We start from the raw sequence: 20,135 nt of genomic DNA, 5'->3' as shown, positions 1-20,135 counted from the left end.
TATATTTATTGTTATTTTCAAAATGTGGCATGGGAAACATAAGGATTTCCAAGACATCTTGGATTTCGCAAATGTTCCCCATGCGCTGTTTCCAACATATGAAGCGTGGGGGACATATGGGAATTCCAAGACTTCTTGGATTCCACAAATGTTCCCCATGTGTTTTCCCAAAAAGTAAGCGTGGGGGACATAGGGAATTCCAAGGCTTCTTGGATTCCACAAATGTTCCCCATGCTTTGATTAAAATAACATCATGCTGGAAATGACCAAATGACCCATTCGCCCTTGACTGAATACAACATGTAGCACATAGGATGCCATAAGATGGTCTATTATTTTCAGGTTGCTTGTCCTAGACGGACCCAACCCCTGTGTTGAGTCCCCTAAGTCAAATGCACATGATGCAAATAAACGTTCCTACTAGGGATCCGGCATGTGGCTTTGTTATACTAGGTTCAGACCTGGGTGTTTGTTCTAGACCTGGCTTACCCGAGCGGACAACTCGAGCCGAGGGGGGCAGCGTACCGGGAATACAGAAGCTTCACCGGCTTAGCAACTTGTCTGAACCTCGTTCTAAATTGGGATTTGACACTATACAGAAAAGAAGTCGTACGAAGTACACCCTTCTTCATGATTTAGAAGACTCAGAAAGGATATGGGTTTCAGCACAGTTTATATACAGTTCAAATAATATCAAAGCGGTAAAAGCAGCATTTAACACATTAGGCTCAAACATGTAAAAATCAGATAATAGATAAAGTCAAATAATAACAATTATTTTAAGCTCGAATTCTTAACCCTGAACCAGTGGTTCTGGGTAGAAGTCCCCAGCAGAGTCGCCAGAGCTGTCACACCTCCTTTTTCCGCACCCGAGGGGGCACAAGGGAGTTTTTTCCAATTAAAGGACAATCGAAACGGGATTTGCTTATTTATTTCAGAGTCGCCACTTGGGAGATTTAGGGTGTCCCAAGTCACCAATTTTAATCCCGTATCGAGGAAAATAATGACTCTATATTATAGTCTGCGTACCAGAAATCCGGATAAGGAATTCTGTTAACCCGGGAGAAGGTGTTAGGCATTCCCGAGTTCCGTGGTTCTAGCACGGTCGCTCAACTGTTATACTCGGCTTATTTATCTGATTTTAAATACAATTATGAGCCATGTGCAAATTTTATCTTTTACCGCTTTATTATCATTATTTTTTAGGAATGTGAACATCGCTTAAAACATATCTTTGGACTGTGTCACATGAAATGCACCCACAATCCGAAACATATTTTATTTGATGTTTTAGGATTTGGACTTGGGTCGCATGAAATACACACCCGAGTTTAAGAAAGTAGATTATTAAACGCGCGCCTAAAGAGACTAGCGTGTTGTTATTTTGGGAAGGCCGTGAAATTTGCTAAACGGACCTCCTGAATTCTAAGTAATTTTAAAACAAGTATTTACTGAGGGCCCCGCAATTTGTCCCTTTTATTTGGCGAGGCTCGTCACATTTTTTTTTTATTTATTATTATATTTTTTTTATTTTTTATATTTTAAAGGGATGCCATTTTTACGCCTTTAACCATACTAAACCTTACAGCTTCTTTACAACTAAAATCTCATAACTTGTTAGAAGTTTAATAAGAAGAGTTTTAGCGAATGAGTATTTCGGGAGTAGTAATAACATGTACTAATAATTTTGTCCGAATGAACTAAGCAAAGGACCCCGAACAAATTAACGTCAACTTGTGTCATAGAACAACCAGTCAAACTTAATTAAATGGCATCAAATAAACAAGAATCATATAACGCAGAATGAGCAAAAATGCATACAATGAAAACATAAGCAGAAAATTATCATACCAATTTCTACATTGCATTTTCGAACATTTGACGTAACATTTTCTTATCTAATACTTGAGGTTTACTAACCTTTGTACCTCGGCAAACTCAGGGCGACAAACATGCTCCCGACAGGACTCAAGCCGAACCTCACTGCACGAGGAACAACGACGAAACCTCGGGACAAACTCGACGTACCGGACCTCGACGAACAACGACGACCTCAATGGAGGCGGAAAGCTCGGCAAAAACAATCAACGCAAGAGATGTTAGCTGCTGGATTTTCTCAACGCAGCATGTTGGCTCGAGAGAATGCAACAGGAGGGGTCGTTCAAGTATGAGGAAGAAGCAGGCTGCGGAAGGTCGTTTGGACAGTGGTCGATGGAGCTGAACGACGAGCAGCAGAGGCTGTTGGGGAGGCTTGGTGGTCGACGGACTGGTGGAGCTGGAGTTCCGACGAGGGGGTGGCTGACGGGTCTGCTAGGTTTTTATAGGGTTTGATGGTGGTTTTACGGGAGGGGACTGTTTGTTGGTAGTAATGGAGGAGTGGTCGTTTGGTGGTGGTGTTTGGACAGTGACGGAGGTGGAGGGAGTTAGTAGTTGATGGACGCTTGGTGTGGCGTTGTGGTCGTGAAGGAGTAGGGGTTTCGACTGGGGGAGTCACTGGTTTTGGTTCATTTCTGGGGCTCGAGGGGTCGTTTGGGCGGTGTCGATGGAGGCTTCTGGGTGGTGTGGTTGTTTGGTGGTCGTCTGGAACTGACGACAGGGGGGGCTGGTTGCTCGGTGGTTATGGCGTTCGTGAAGGGAGGGGACGGGTGGTCGTTTGGTGGTTTGGGTGAGGGTGGTCCTTGGACGTGGAAGGAGGGTGGTTTACCGGAGAGGTCGTGACGGAGGGGTTCAAGCGTGGGGGGGGGGGGGGTCCGGTGGTTGAAGGGTTTTTTTTTTCTTTTACAGTAGGTTTTTTCGTTTTTTCAAAGGAGGAAGACGGAGGAACAGTGCTTTTCCAAAACAAAATTTTCAAAATCCCCCCTCTTTCAAAGTTTGTTCGTGTATTTGTATAGTATTTGCCCAGAAAAATGAGCCCCACGCGTGGTGGGGTTCAAGGTTTATGTCCCCCACGCGTGGTGGGGTTCCTCGTGTACGGTGGACTCGGTTTATTATGGGCTAGGTCCGAAAATTAGGCCTAAAACCGGGTAGTTTGAACCCGAATATTATTCTTTCGCCCGGACCCGAGAAATAGGAACACGTTGCTTAATTAGTCCTATGTAAGCAAAATAACTACCAAAAATAAGACTAGTATTTAAACAAAACTATATCCTTTTTTTTTAAAGTATTTTTCAAGATTTAAAATAGCTACAAAATATTAATAAAACTATTTTTTGTAATTTTCGTTTTTATATAAAGATAAAATATAAAATAATACTTTTGCATTTTTTCCAAATTAAAATGACTACAAAACCTTAATAGAATTATATTTTTTTGTAATTTTCGAAATTATATAAAGTAAAAAAAATAAAGTGCAATTTTTGATTTTTTCAAGTTTATGAGGGATATATAAACTAAAATTTATATATTTTTTGTAATTTTTCTTTTGCGAGAAAAATAAAGTAAAAATAGTCAAAATAGCTATATTAGTCCTAAATTAAGTATTTAAGCTTAAGAACGTAAAATTCCCGGGGAGGGTCAAAAATCACGTGCTTACAATAGCCATTCCCCATTCATATGAGGGATTGTTGAGTTTTGGATTGTTGAGTTTTTGTTTAAGATGAAATAGTCTTAAAATGAGAGTGAATGGGAAATGGGATTTGGATTTGGATTCGGATTTGATCAAATGATCGATCGATTGATTAATTATTTGGACCAAATTTATTTGTTAATAGTGAATATTAACGTGATATAATCCGTGTTTGTAACGGATGTTTTCCAATCCGTGTATTGTGTTGCACCAAGAAAGCAACAAGATGCCTAGTGCACCTCCCACCATGGCCAAGTGCTCCTCCCACCAAGCAAGTGTTCATTCCACCATGTAAGTGCTTCCTCCATGATATCCTAATGCTTGTTCCATCATGGAGGGGGCGAATTTCTCTCACATGACTGCTATAAATAGAGCAGAAGTTGTAGAGAAAGAAGAACACACCGGAAAAAAAACACTCGAAACACTCAGTATACAATTGATATACACTCTGTATATAATTGATATACACTCAGTATACACTCAAACTACACTCTGTATACACTGTGTATACACTGGAAAAACGAATTGCAATCTGATATCCTTTTCGGTAAGAATTCAACATCGGCTATACATTGCATTCCTTCCTCTCAGAATTATCATTCGACTTCTGAGTTCTCCTCCCTTGTTCTGCATTGTTTTAACAAATAAATTCATGGAACTCAACAGTTCGAACTTCATATGTGAAGCAGAGACTCAAAGCAAATCCTGCATTCATGGAAAGGCTGCGTGCAAAAACCATGAAGCTAAAAGAATCTAGCTTGCTGCATGCATGACATAAGCTCTTTCCAGCTGGCATTTTCTTGTAGAAGATAAAGGAGAGGTTATTGATGTGCCTTCTCTTTGATATTTTAGAACGTTTTTCCACATTCACAATTAGTACAGGTTTGCAAGGGCAACTCTTACATGGTCTGGTGCGAAAGAATTATCAGTTACTTTTGGTGGCATCTTCTTAAAAACAAAGTTCTTTCCTTCATTACATGGAAGCACTTCATATCTGACTTGTGCTTCTCCATTAACATCCATATATTGGCAGAAGCTCGAATTATGATAGCCTGGCCGAATAGAAAGACTGATCGCTCAACTATGCTTGCTTTTTCCTGATTTGAACTCCTTGAAATTTTGTTTCGGTGATAGCATAGGTTCAAGTTTTCAACATGTTTTATCTAGCTAGGCTTTGATAACTTTAGATACCTTCGGACAAGTGACTTGATATATGTGGTTTTACTCTTAAATCATAGAGGTCATCTTGACCTTTTAATCCAGTTTGTATGAAATTAATCTATTTGCTCTATGTTTGAAATTCCCTGCAGAAATTAGAAGTGGAGCCTGCTCTCTCTTTCCGGATTGTCATTTGCAACAGCCAACCATCCATGAGTATTAGTTGCTGTCATGTTTGTATGTGTATGTGCCAATCACTGAAACACAATACTAAAAGATCCAATCTTTGGGGTGAACAAATTTGTAAATGCCTGATTGTCTGTGAAATTGTTGTAAGTGAGAACAGTCTTGCTTGACAATTTTATTTCAACAGATATAGCCTGAATCACTCTTATCTTCTAAGCATCTATCTTTGGACATAAAGCCCGACAATTCCAATGTAAAAGTGAAGGATTAGGAACTCAAGATAAGATGTATATCTAAGTGTGGCAATCAACTTGAAGCCATATGACCTCTGCAAGGCTACCTGAAAAAATGAAGCCTCTAAAAATGAAAAAATGAACTAATTCTATTCCATCATCCTTTTACCCTCTTGAGTCTTCTTAGTGATTACTAATTACATCCTTACTTAGGTATTTCATTAGTTATTTCTTTTTAGTTAACTGAATAGAACATCAATATAGAGATTTGATCGCTTGCAAAAATTTTCATCGGATTGCTTTGCCTTAAGTCGGCCTTCTAAAACATCTCAAGAAGTCCATATTTCTTTTGATTAGTTAAAACATTAACATTTATTAGATTTTAGATAAAATGTTTTCTTACGTTATTTTCTATTCTCAAGTGCTTTTCAGACACAACTTATAATTTAATCTTTTTCTCTAATTTTTCCTATATCTAATTTTAAGAATTCCAAAAGATACCTTTTTTGCAATTTGTGGTATCTTTTTTATTCATAGCAAATGTCATTTACATTTCTTTTCTTAAGTGGAGAATTACCACATTTAAGCTTCTAATTCAACCTCCGCTAAGAGCCATAGTTTTTCGAGAAAAACACGTGTATACACTCACCATGGCGGCTCAATCTTCCTACCACCAGATTTGTGTGTGTGTATATATATATTCAAGCAAAATTAATGAATTATCATAATCTTTTAATCGATGCCTTTTTCAATTGGTTTAAGAGATATGGAAGAACTTTCTTCAACAAAAAAAAAAAATAATCAAATATGTGCAATAATGGAGTAGAAATAAAACTCTCTTTTCTTATTCACAACAAACTCCAGCATAAACCCCCAACTTCTTTACAATAATTTGCAGTTTTACTTCACTATCACAACAGCAAAAACTTCCATCTGTAGCAGTATTTTTATTGCTTCCATGGGGAATGTAGGAGAAGAAGGGAGAGACAATGTATATCAACTTCTTCTACACCAATGGGACTTCTCTTGACTAATTCCTAATGAATGGCATGACCTATTCACCAAAAGATATCCACATATATTACAACACTTGTCATGTAAATATAACAATATCAAACAAAAGCTCACAAGAAAAGAGAAATAACTTATATTGTTGAAATTTCCTGAATCCTGTGGGTGTAGAAAAAATAGCCATTAATATAGGAAAAAATAATTCCAACTAAAGCTGGATTTGATTAGTAACTAAATTAACCAAGAGTAAAATTGTATCCTTAAAGATAAATTTTCTTTGTGTTATGGTGTCCCGTTTTAGTCTATCATGTCAAATATAGAGCCTCTCACAATTTTTATATACAACAATTATCTCTGCCTTACCACAAAAGAAATAAGTTATTACATAGGCAAAGGACTACATATCTTGAATAGTAGCTTCATGTCATACTCTGGTTCTTAGCAACTTTTTGCATCAAATATAGAACTCTTGAACTTGTGATTAAAAAAATCTAAGACATTATATTTTCAATCTTTCATTTCAAAGTAGTTTGGCTTCTAATGCAACTGCGCATTCTTGCCAACAAAGTCATAAATGCTTCTTGCGTTCATATCAAAGATAATGAAAGCTTATTCAAGTTTAATATTCTATCTATGAATAATATCTTTAACAAATTTTATAACCTATTTTTTCCTATGTATATTAATTACACGTATATAGATATATCCAGTTTTAGTCTTATTGTAAGAGTCAAATTTACTATTTTAAAATTTGATTAAAGAAGGTAACCAAAATTAGAGAATGTCCCAAAAGTCAATTATGTCATAGCCATAGTAAGAATTGATAGTCGAGTAACTCTAAGAAGCTAGAGAAAATACAAAAAATCGATCAATATGAAGGACCATACAGTCAAAAGAAACATAGACCAAATATAAATAGAAGCGTCGCACAAAGAACGAACTAACATAGAAATCGAGCAAAGCCGGAAATGTGAAGGGAACAAATGAAAAACGGACGAAGATGCAAAGTGTACACAACTAATCATCAGAAAATCAATTTGAGTAAAAGGAAAGTAAAATAGTTATTATTAAACATACCAAAGAAAATGAAGCACACTGATAATTACCCAAATGAATCTAAAATCCAACCGAAATTCAATATACTGGAAATAAAGATACACTAAATACCAACAAAATAAATTTCAAAAGACAGAAAGAGGATATTTACCTTGATTATTGCCTGTGGAGAAAGGAGGAAGAAGAGGTAAAGTGATAAGGAAAAAGGAGATAAAGAAATGGAGGCCTAATTAAGAGAATTAAAGGAAGCAAAGGTTCTTTTTGGAAGAAGAAAATGGAGGAAGAGAATGGAGGTCTAATTAAGAGAGTTAAAGGAAGTAACCGTTTTTTTAGGGAGAAGAAGTGACTGTTGAATTTTCTTTAGTGAAACATTTTTTAAATAATTTCACAAAGGAGAAAAGACTAAAAATTGACAAAATAGATAAATAGAAATACTAGCTATAGAGGCACGCCACCTCAGTTTTCCTATTTATATATATATATAGTCCCTGAAATATTTTAAAAAATTATTTTGGTTCTTATAAATATCTGCCAAGCATATTCAACCTTCACCTAATTAAGATATACACTTTTGATCCCTCCACTAGTAAATTTTACAAATTTAACGAATTATTAAATTTTAAACTACTCAATTATGTTAAATTTGTAATGTTACTCCATATTTAAAGATAATACAATTTTATAAATAATCTAAATATAATATATTTCTTATATAAAGTATTCCTTTTTAATTAGGGATCTTTACACAAATAGTCGACAATATTCATTGTTTACTTTTTCTAATCATATACATATATTATACATTAATCATACATATAATACATTAATTATGCATATATTATACCTCCATCGATTATTTTTAGTTTAATTAGTTGGGTGGACAGCTATTGTGTTAACTCTTCTTTTAATTACATCTAGGCCCAAATAATATAAACGATTGGTAAATCACATATTACATCTTATCATGCGTTGAAATGAAGTTTTCACTGGTTGTACCTTTTCGTATTAATTATTTAGTAAATACATTGACTTTCTTTTTATTTATCTTATCATTAATGGATCTTTAAATTATGGTCTAAATATCTGTTTTGCAAACTAAAAATCTTATGAGAAAACGTTAGACCACGTCTACAATTTTGTAAGATATAGCAAATGCTAGTCCACAGCCTAATATTGTGTGAGCAAACTGAAAATTATATGAGCAAATATTCTACTTGAGTCTAATATTGTCGGAGAAATAATTATTCAAGGCTATATTTGCACCATATTTAAAAATAAAAACACAATCTAAACGCCCAAAAAGGGATATTTACGGAAATCAGCCTGCGGGGGATTTGCATGTATACCCGTTTTTTGGGTTACGTTTTAGCTTGTGCCCGTTTTGCAAAAAATATTACAAGCATATCCACTTTTTCGCGAACTTCAGCATACGGGGCTAAAGTAGCAAAGGCAATCACGCAAAACTTCAGCATTCTAGTAGACGGACCTGAAGTAGCAAGTGTGCTGAACTTTTTGTTCGTAATTGCTGAACTTAAGCATAGTAGCTGAAGTTTTGTTCTCTATTTGCTGAAGTTTTTGTTTGTAATTGTTGAACTTAAGCATAGTGGCTGAAGTTTTATTCTCTATTTGCTGAAGTTTTTATTTGTAATTGCACTAAATAAGCTAAAGTTTTTTTTGTCCCTGATTTATTAGTTTTGTCATTAAGCTTTTTCAAAAACTTCAGCAGAAGATGCTGAAGTTATTTAGTTCATTTATAAAAACTTCAGCACTAAATAAGCTGACGTTTTTTTGTCATGGAAAAACTTTTTCAAAAACTTCAGCAAAAGATGCTGAAGTTATTTAGTTCATTTGTAAAAACTTCAGCACTAAAAGCTGAAGTTTTTTTTGTCATGGATGCATTAGCTTTATCGTAAAAGTTTTTTCAAAAACTTCAGCAGAAGATGCTGAAGTTATTTAGTTCATTTGTAAAAACTTCAGCACTATAATCTATATAACATATTAGATAAATAATTAGATTGTCAACAGTATCTAAATCATAAATTTTGGAAACAATAAATGTTAAAAGAACATAATTATCATTATCTACTAACTTACGTACGTGGAAATATTCACAAATTATTGTCTACTAACTTACGTAATTATTTATAATTTGTTATTAAATAATCTAATAAACATATTTATGACAATTATCCCATGAACTGAGGTTTCATAGCAGCACCAACATCAGTAGAAGAAGAAAGAAGAAGAAGAAAAAAAGAAAACAAAGGAGGAGAAGGAAGAGGAAAAATGGGGCTGAAATTGTTTAAAATATGGGTACAAATTAAAACTTTAAAAAAAAGTGAGATATAGGTTAAATGGGGGCGATCAAATAGGGCGACCCGTGCAATTTTTATCTGCGTGCGCCACAATCAGATTGGGCTTTTATCCAAATGGCCTTCTATGTAAATTCTTCATTTTTGGTGAAGAACCGAACGAGAAACTAAACTGTTGAACCGGTAAGGAAATTTGCAAAAGCTGAAGAACAAAAACCCTAACGCGAAGAAGATCGAGATGAAACCATCCGTTGCAAGAAATGTTTACCTCTATTCGCGCAGTTTGTTAATGCCGAATCCTTGCCCTGCTACCACTTCATTTTGGTCCAACTATAGACTTTTCTCTTCCAAAAGCCCTAATCAACCTCTTGCTGGATCAAACTCGGGTCATACTCGTGATAGCAATGATAATAGCCTTCACGATGAAGATGATATCAGCAATAAAGGTGATTCATTAGTTCCAAAAAAGAAGTTAATAGTTTAGCTTGTTTCGAGATCGTAATTTTGTGTTTCAATTGTCAGAAAATTTGATTTTCACGACTCTATTCATCTTTCATTATTGGGAACACTTCCGTGTTTTCATTTTGAATTTCCTCCCCTTCTCCCGGAAAATTTGAGTTTACTAAATCTTGAAATATGAGTTGTTTGAGAGTAAAGTTGTCAAATTTCTACCAAAATAACTGGATTGACAAAAGAAAAATGGAAGTTCCAACTGAAGCATTGAGTAAAGAGGATAAAGGCTAAGCAGAAATTACTTTATTCGATTAATTGTATTGATATTTATATTTGACTTCAGTTTTTTTTCTTTATTGGAAGTAATTGTCATTAACACTAGTTTGAGGTGAATTAGCAGGGGCGTAGGTTGAGTACGGGATGCGGGTTCGGCCGAATTCAGTAACTTTTGTTCAAATTATGTATTTATCTTAAGAAATTCATTGAATATGTACTAATTATTAATTTAGAACCCAGTAACTTAACATGATTACAATTCCGAACCCATAAGGTTCAAATCCTGGCTCCGCCTATGTGAATTAGCACTAGTTAGATATCAACCTTTACATGTAACTCATAGCTTTCCCAGTTAATGGTCCTCCCCATTAGGTATTGTCTCAGTTACAGACATATGGTTGAAACAAGGATGGAATTTATATCTAAAATTGATTTCTTGTCCTATTATTGCAGCGCTGAAGAGGCAGATAGATAAGTTCTTTGAAGGAGATGAAGAAGCATTCCCATCAATATTTGAAGCCATACTGAAAAGAAAGTTGGCTGGAAAAAGTGAGGAATCAGATGAGGAATTGATGAATGACCTTCAAGCCCAACCCCGACAGCATGATGCTGCTGATAAAGGGTCCAACTCCGATTGAATTGAAGCACAGAGTAATTTGTACCTGTATGAGTACTGCAATTGATTAACCATTGAGAATACAAGGTTATAGATCCATGATTGTCATCGAGCGAGTTTTTAGAGTATTAATTTTTTGTATTTTCATGTTTTTGTCGATGTAATTCCATCTTTATATATCTTGCTGTTTTTTCTCTTTTCTATAAAGATCACCATTGTGGTGGGAGTTAACCAAAAGGAGAATACATAAGAAAGAGGACCAAATAATTCTAAGTTCCTCAACTGTACTGTGCATTGAACAGGCTCAATCCAATGTAAGATGTTATAAAATACAGATGACTTGTACATGTTCTATAGCCGAGAACATGGTGGTGTATTATGTCCAAATTGCAGACACTTGTTATTTCCTTTTTTTTTTTTTTTTTTCATTAGTCCATTTGGGCTAATGATAGAAATTGAAATACTTTTGGAGCTTTGCGTCTATCATACTTACCCGCACGGATGTTTATACCAATGTTAACTTACAATAATTTAGGAAAATGCAACATAGTCATTAGTCCTACTTTTTAGCAGTTAGAAAGAAAGTTATGTGAAAGAGGATTGCAATCTTTTCAAATAACCATTCACATTCTACAGTCTAGATGAAGGTTATTGGGTTAACTATTCTTGAAATTAAGCTAGCGTTTGGCCATAGATCTCAAATTTATTTTGAAAAATCTGATTTGGGTGAAGTTTGGTTTGAAGATGAAAATGTGTTTGGACATATGTTTTCAAAATATATTTTTCAACTTTATTTTGGAAAAACACATATATAATTCCAAGTTTTAGGATTTTGGCCCAAAATCATGGGATTTAGGATTTGGAATTTGGCCAAAATGTGGGAAAAATTTATGGTCAAACATGAGTTTTGAAAATAAATCCCAAATTTATTTTGGCAAAACTCATGGCCAAAACGGGCCTAAGTTGGGTGCGCTTGTTGCTTGTTGAGTGGAAAGCAAATTATACTTGGATAGTATAAAGACTCTGGTCTATTTTTAAACTAGATGGCATGTGCCCGACCTAACTATTTACTCTAGTTGTTCCTACAAAATTCTCATAAGGTTTTGGATGTCACAAATAAAATGTCTATATGGGACCAAATCACTATACTTGAATCCTCAATGATACTATAAGAACTCAACCACATAAAATGTCACATCATATACATTATTCATGTTCATGGCATGGAGGGCAGAAACCAAGCACCTCATAGTGCAATATTACAAGTTCCTTCTAGTTCCAAAACATATGCGATTAGAGTTTGTCTAAGTGTTGAAACATCAGCATCATGCATCATGCATCCTTCCATCAATCGTAAAAGCATAAGCTTACTGCTTGGAAGAAATATTTACATTTATTTTTTCTTTAAAAGGCTTCATCTGAAAACTGATACAAAGTAAAGACAAAAAGCTAAAATCATCTACTGCAAAAATAATGGAAGTGAATTAAGTGCCAGCATAGAAACAAAGCAAAGGCAAAATCATGTATCTGTTAATTGTGTAGGTGCAACTTGACAACTTAAAAGATACGTCAAAGTTCAGGATATAGTATCTGCGAAAGCGTTTTAATTGTTGCTGGAAGTAAATTCAAATAGTCCCTGACACCATATAAGACCCTGGGCAGTGCTATGAATTAAGTTAAACCACATTATGGCATTGGCATATTTACTAGAGTAGAACATCGAAAGTTCTTTCCATACATATGTTGATTATATTGAGCATCTCTGTACAAATTAACAAGGGGACATGCCCAAATGAAAGCCTCATTCTATTAGTGTTTTTAGTATTCTAAGAAAAGTAGTTATCTAAGAAGCTAAAGATGGCATTCTAGTAAAACAAGAACAAAATGCATTTTTTGATCTTTGGCTTCCTGTCAGGTAGAGGACAAATCACAAGGTAATTACTTTCTCTTATATAATATTTTATACAATCATTGGTTGCATTTCAGAACTACCTGACCTTAAGTGAATTTGAAGTGCAATTTTTTCAGTTCAGACTTATTTGACATTAAGTACATCTTACGTGCAATTTTTTTACTTCAGACCTCTCTGACCTTAAGTGCATAAAAATATTTGTTGCACTTCATACTTATTTGGCCTTAAGTACATCTTAAGTGCAAAAATTAACTTTAGATTTAGTTGGCCTTAAGTGAATTATACTTAGACTCGATAAGTTTGAAGTTGATCGTAAAATGATTAGGCTTGCAAATTTTTTACAAAATGGGTATAGCTCCAATTGTAACCCCAAAATCGGGTATAGATGCAAAAGCTCCGTTGCAATCAGATTGGGCTTTTATCCAAATGGCCTTCACTGAAATTCTTCATTTTTGCTGAAGAACCAAACGAGAGACGAAACTGTTAGATGTGAGGAAATTCGGAAAAGGTGAAGAACAAAAACCCCTCCTAAAACCCGAGAAAAAGCTGAAACTTAGAGAGAGACGCTAAACCCTAAAGCCATGAGACGAGCTCTTTCTCTGTGCTCTCGCAACTTCCATCTCTCTCATAACTTCAAATCAAATCTGAATTATATCAACAGTAGCAGCTAGAATCATACACTCCCCAGTTATTTCTCATTTCCCCCTCAAAGTTTAGATTCTTCTCATCATCAGAAAATGATTCATCGAATCAGAACTCATCTGAACCAAGCCCTCAGCCCGAGACTAGCTTGGTTGAATCCACAAAGAAAGAGGTCTCTCTCAATGTTGAAGATATCAACAACAAAGGTGAGAAACCTTGTATTTTCTGATCTTCATATTTTTTTGGGGGTTCAGCGGTAATTTCTGAAATATGAGAAAATGGGGTTGTGGGGTTAATTTCCTCGCTGAAAAAAGTATGGACGAAATTAGTTTTTGGTCTATGATGCATGTAGTATACTAGGAAACTGCATTATTTAGCGATTTTGCTGGTTAAATTTTTTAAAAAGAGTGATTTTTCTGGTTAATCAGTAATTTAATGGATCTCTCTTGCTAGGATTGATGATTAGTTACCCGATAAGTGTTGGTGGGAGGTAATAGGTACTTGGTGGAATAGTTGAGATGCGTAAGCTGCTGTTATTGAAAAAAAGAAAATAATTGATTCTGATTGCTGACAATAAGATATTGGAGACAGTTTAAAGGATAGAATTCTGGGTTCTAGTTTATTATCGTCTCTATGTTTGTTATTCCAATTGCAATGTCCCAGAAAAAAAAAGTTGTTTTTCAACTTTCATGGCGTTCTGTCCAATGGATATTCCTTTAGGAGTACTTTGTTGTATAAGATCGGGGATTATATATTTTAAATTTAAATCGGTATCTTTGTTTTCATATTAAGTAATCTCGTTTGTTATATCTGCTGTAGAGTTGAAGACGCGGATTGAGGAGTACTTCAACAAAGGCAATGAAGAGGCGCCTCCGTCAATTCTTGAAGCAATTTTAAAGAGGAAATTAACGAGAAAGCATGAGCATACAGATGATGAGTTAATGGAGGAGCTTCAAATGAAACCCTGGATGATGTAAATGACCAAGAGATTGAATCGGATTTCGAGGACGCTCACTCCACTGATGAAGAGATTGAAGATTTGTATGACACAACGGATTTAGTGAAAAAGAGAATGGCGTCTGATCAATTCTTCAACATGGGTGACAGAAAGTGGGATGATATGATAAAAGAGGCTACGAGCATGGGTATCTTAGGGATACGAAGGAGTGTGTGGAAATTTTGCAGGAGATGCTTAGCTGGGATAAAATTCTACCTGGTACTACTTTTGAATGCTCTATTGACTTCTTGAAAAGTTTTTCATATTAGGCAGGTGCATAATTTCCTTGCTCCAGTTAACAATTAAAAATAATATCTATGCTCCAATTCAGCTATCCTACTGATAATGCCGAAACTTTGATGGGCCCAGGGTAAGATTTCCACAGTAAGTTTTATAGTTATATAAATTTTCGTTTTCTAATTTTTTCCCACTAGGCTTATGAAATTGGTGTAGTTAAGAAAAGAATGGTTAAATCTCAAAGAGGTGTGGTAGAACAATGAAAAAGTAAATTAAAATTTCTTGATTGAGCAAATTACATGTTACCTTCATAACAAAATTCTTTAACTCTTCAGTCAGCTATATATATATCCTTGCTTCCTAATTTTTTGATAGCTTGTATGAAGTTGCAACCTTTATATTATTTCAGTTTCACCTAATGTTGTCTCTTTAGGACAATACCTGAACTTGTCTTTTACAGATTGTAGAGTCAGTTTTTGTTGATCTATTTGACATCCCAATCTATTTTGTATTTGGATTCCTTGACTCATTGGATGTTTTATTTTACCCTGACGAAATTAAGAAGAAGGTGGAAGTTAAGTTTGATGAGATAGGTGAAAGGGTTGAAAAAGGTGAGATTACCCTTGAAGAAGGCTATGCATTGTTCAAGGAGTTCGAGGATGGGGTGGTCGTGGAGTGCGCAAAACTGATGGAGAAGGATGCTCCACAGTTTGACGAGACTACTTTGCCAGATAAGAATAAGAATTTGTATGACCCGCCAGGTGAAGGGCCAGTTCTTAGATGGCAAACAAGGGTGGTCTTTGCTCCTGGTGGTGATGCATGGCATCCAAAAAATAGGAAAGTCAAATTGGCTGTTACGGTGAAGGAGTTGGGTTTGTCAAAGCATCAATTTCGTCACTTAAGAGAATTGGTTGAAAACCGCTATCATCCTGGGAGAGACGAGCTTACCATAACCAGTGAAAGGTAAAGTCACATTGTAGATGCATCTAGATTACTAGTGTCTGATCTTGTTATGGGTTTGTTGTATGTTTAGGCTTAGCTTCCAACTGAGTATTATTGTGTAACTATCTGTTGAAACAGTTACTTAAGGAAGTATTTGACTGCTGCTTATTGGTGCTCCTTTATACGCCCATTTGAAGTTTGTGAAACTTACCATGAATCAAATGTTTCTTTTTCCTCAGATTTGAACACCGTGAGGAGAATAGAAAGGACTGCCTAAGGACTCTATTTGGTCTCATTGAAGAGGCTGGAAAGGCTAACAAAATGGTAGAGGATGTTCGAACTTCATATGTGAAGCAGAGGCTCAAAGCAAATCCTGCATTCATGGAAAGGCTGCATGCAAAAACCATGAAATTAAAAGAATCTAGCTTGCTGCATGCATGACATAAGCTCTTTCCAGCTGGCATTTTCTTGTAGAAGATAAATGGAAGGTTATTGATCTGCCTTCTCTTTGGCATTTCAAAATGTTTTTCCACATTCATAATTAATACAGGTTCGCAAGGGAAACTCTTACATGGTATTTTGCATAAGAATTGTCAGTTACTTTGGTCGCATGGTGACGTATTAGCTATCCTTGTTCTCAAACCATATCAAAAACCATGTTAATGAGATGACCTATTCGTATTTTAACAGCTGCTTCTCATCCCCCCTGCACCCCACCCCCTGAAAGAAAAGGAAAACAAAATGAGTCTCTTCTTTGAGAGAATAGTACCAACTTCAAACTTTTTGAAGCTGCTTTTGCCATCTATATTCTAGTTCTTAAAGCCCTATAAGTTGTCTGCTAATCTAGGCTGTGGGGTGTGAACTGTGGCAATAAAATGAATTATCTTCCTTTAATTATCATTTGTTTGTTAAGTACTCAGTTGTGTTAAGTGATTAACACAAGATAGCACACAATTTGTGACAAATCGATTGAAATTAATGTTTTTTCTTTGCGGCAGCTAATTTTGTTGCATCTTCCTTGCATGAGCATGACATTTATTATGTTTCTATAAGGTCAATATATACATAGTAAATGCTAAAAGAGCAAAGCATATCACATAAGGCTGACACTATAGGACATGTTGCACTGTTAGCATGGTTGGAAAAGTTTCTAAATCAAGGTTATCTTAACATCAGCATTCTCCTCCTAGTTCTCCTCATAATTTCCATGATCAACCACCGGTGGTGGCCGCCTGCAGCTGCCACGACTTGATGGATTTTGCATGTAACATGTCTGTGATCTGTCTGCTGTTCATTAGAGTCGGTGAATTCTTCTCTTTGTGTATGTACCAAGTTTTTTGACACAGTCTGAGTTAGAGGTAGGGAGTTATGTCAAACCAATTGGAGCGGAGACTAATGCAGTGATGCTTACTACAAGAAAATAGGCCTTTAGCGAGGGAAAATTTGGTCGTTAAAAATCCAAATCCGATCGTTATAGGTTGTTAACGGCCAAAAAAAATCCGGTCGTCACCGGTCGTTAAAAGCCCAGACGTTAAAAGTTAACGACCGAATTACAGGCCGGTCGTAAAATATCCTTTAGTGGCGACATAATTTTCCGGTCGTTATACATCCCTTTTAACGACCGGATTTTCCCTTCACTAATTTGTTATCTAGTCGTTAAAAGTCTTTAATGACAACAACTAATTCAATCATTACAAGTGCTTTAGCGACTGATATTCCCTTCGTTAGAGGTATAACTACTTTTAAGAACCAAACTGCCCTTCGTTAATGTCCATTTATCTGTTTGAGAAACTTATAGTTAAAGAGTTTTGATTGACCACATCTTCCTTATCTAATGTAAAATTATAGTAAATATAATTACGAAAATTTATATGCTTTCATACACACCCAACAACACTCAAAAATAACCAAATACTTGATATCTTTGTTAATACAAGAACTAAAGTATCATATTTACCAAAAACCAATCTAAATTGTATGACATCATTTTTTATAATTCTTAAAAGAGAAGCATAAAATTGCATCATATGTACAGTGTCTTTAAATCATCCCTAACAAAATATAAATCTCTTGTACTTCACCTTGCTAACACTTTCTTCAAGGATAGGTTCTTCGGACTTCAAATATTTGATCTGTTAACATAACAAATGTATGCTAGTTTAGTAACAAAGAATAAATAACTAAAAAAGAAAGAGCAAATGTATGCCAGTTAATAAAGAAAAATCAGATCTGTTAACATAACAAATGCATGACAACTTAATAATTCCATTAAAGGCTTCATTGAAAGGCTTCATTAAATTTTCTCTGTTTGTGTACAATGATCATAAGACTGACTAATGACATATAATTTTACATCACTAAATCCTATTACATTAAAACCTGCACGACGACACTTTTTGGAAAGCAAATCCTGTATCCAGCTTCTTGCAATTCTACAGATCACGGGGATAGGCGATTGAGATACAAAAAATGAGTTAATTTTCCTAATTAAACTTTTTAATGGGCACATGAAAAAAGCTATTTTTGATGCAGCAACAACAATATCAACACATTTAGATTTCATAAGACATCCTACAGTTGTATTAACTCCATCTCTATTAGTGGAATGATCTTTTCCATATGCCAATGATGCTGAATTGATGAATTTCTATTATATATAAAATTGTTTTTATGTTTTCTTGCAGAAGGTATTATATATAAAATTGTTTTTATGTTTTCTTGCAGAAGGTAGTAACCAGATGACTAATCTATACTTCTTCAAGATAGTGTACGAGGTACAACCATGTTGTTCCTTTTGCAACTTAGTAGTTTCCTAAATTACTTTAGTGATGATTTTATTCTTTTTTTATTTCAGTTCTTAGAACCATACTTTACAAAATGTGGGCAACTAATGTAAAGGAATCCTCCACTTGAAAAAATATGGACACTAAAGCTTTTTCATCAAAAGGATGATATTAAAGTTATACTAAAGTACGATATTGACAAGTGTGATTGGAACTCCACATGTACTTGGTGACAATCATATATACTTCCTATCAACATTTTCATCATCATACCCAATATCCACTTATTTTCGTCTGTCATTTTCAAGTCCTAATTAAAGCTAGGATTTTCAAAAAGTCATTCTTTTTTTGGCTACTTTATCAACGAATTTCCAGAAGAATAAAGGATGCATGAAATTTATTGATGTAGAGAAAAAACGAAAAAGAAGGATTAGACAATCCAGAGTTTCAGTTCGGGTCATTTTTGTACAATTGGAACTTGACTGCAACTGTACCACTTCATCTCCCAACGGTCCGTACCTTTTCATAGGACCGCATCAAGGCACAGAGTCTTGGACATGAAAATATGGCAAGATTTATACCACTTTATGCAGCAGTTTATAGCGTTAGAACAATATCAAAGTCATGTAATAAAGCTGGCTGAAACTAACATTTCTTTAAAATTGTAGTGCATGCAAGGTTAAGCTAGCGCGCACCTCGACTAGAGGCGGACGCGGCTCTAAGATTTTTATAACATGGGTTTATCACTAAACAAAGGATAAAAATAAAGTACTTAATGGGAAACAGATTGTTATGGAAGTTTAGGGGAAAAGTATGTAATTGTATGTGACTTACTTAAATTCACTTGTTTCAATGACTATAAATTTGTTTATTCATAAACCTGAACAACATAAGAAGAAAATTTCACATGAACATTGCAATAATTTTATCACAGAATACAATAGGACTTCAATCTACTAACCTGTTAAATGCTTCAATATATTGCTCAATTGAAGATGGTGATGAAGTCTGATCAAATACAACACTTGCAAGCTGTGCATATTTACTCTCTAACACATCATATTTACTCTCTAACACATCATATTTACTCTCTAGCCCTTCCATGCGTCCTTTTAGTGATTCGTTTTCTTTTTCAGTAGCATTCGACATCTCTAGTAATGCAGTTTTCGAGGAGTTACCACCTTTCAACTCCTTAGCGGTTATCCCAGCACCTAATCCAACTACATAACTCTTGCATTGAGGTTCAAAGCACCTCTCTACAACCTCAATGTTTGTAAGAGATGATTCAGATTGCACCACTTCTTGGATTTTAACCTATAAAATGAAAGATAATTTAATTAAATACTGCAACAACGTAAACTAATGATGTAAAATAAAAATTATCAATAAATATACATATTTTTCATTGGTTTCAGGTTCAACAAACTTGTTGTCCTTCTTACGAGTTTCAAAAAATATAGTTGCCACATCTGGAGGATTACTCACCAATTCATAAATGATCTCTCTAATTGGCTTCCTACCCGTACGATGAGACATACTCAACTTAGACCTATTGACTGAATTTCTTGCACTTTTTTCCTAAATTGAAAATACATTGAAAAATTATGGCCAGCCACTTAATATTACAAGATGTTAATAAATAGCTACGATATCATACCTAAAAAATTTCAGTTAAAAAATTGCTCCTTGACAAACCATTCCCAATCACTCTTGTCTACCTCATTTGGCACATCTTTTAGAGCATCACGAAATGGCT

At 35.0% G+C, this 20,135-nt stretch overlaps 1 protein-coding gene, 1 long non-coding RNA gene and 1 pseudogene across 2 annotated transcripts; 2 read left to right on the top strand and 1 right to left on the bottom strand.

Annotated features, from left to right (window-relative positions):
• The first annotated feature begins 9,653 nt into the window (after positions 1 to 9,653).
• Positions 9,654 to 11,188, top strand: LOC107801405 (uncharacterized). Its single transcript, XM_016624733.2, has 2 exons — positions 9,654 to 9,967; positions 10,704 to 11,188. The coding sequence occupies exons 1-2, from the start codon at positions 9,760 to 9,762 to the stop codon at positions 10,886 to 10,888; spliced, it is 393 nt and encodes a 130-aa protein (XP_016480219.1). The 5' UTR covers positions 9,654 to 9,759; the 3' UTR covers positions 10,889 to 11,188.
• Positions 11,189 to 13,123: 1,935 nt separating this feature from the next.
• Positions 13,124 to 16,283, top strand: LOC107801409 (uncharacterized; annotated as a pseudogene).
• Positions 16,284 to 17,517: 1,234 nt separating this feature from the next.
• LOC107801408 (uncharacterized) lies at positions 17,518 to 19,692 on the bottom strand. The gene is made up of 2 exons (XR_001651633.2): positions 19,341 to 19,692; positions 17,518 to 17,728 (listed from the first exon to the last, which is right to left on the bottom strand). It is a non-coding gene; the product is annotated as an uncharacterized LOC107801408 (long non-coding RNA).
• Positions 19,693 to 20,135: the final 443 nt, after the last annotated feature.

The sequence above is a fragment of the Nicotiana tabacum genome, chromosome 6, assembly GCF_000715075.1.
Source record: "Nicotiana tabacum cultivar K326 chromosome 6, ASM71507v2, whole genome shotgun sequence".
Taxonomy (NCBI): domain Eukaryota; kingdom Viridiplantae; phylum Streptophyta; class Magnoliopsida; order Solanales; family Solanaceae; genus Nicotiana; species Nicotiana tabacum.
Note: the sequence above shows the minus strand (reverse complement) of the source record. Positions and strands in the feature narration are given on the sequence as shown.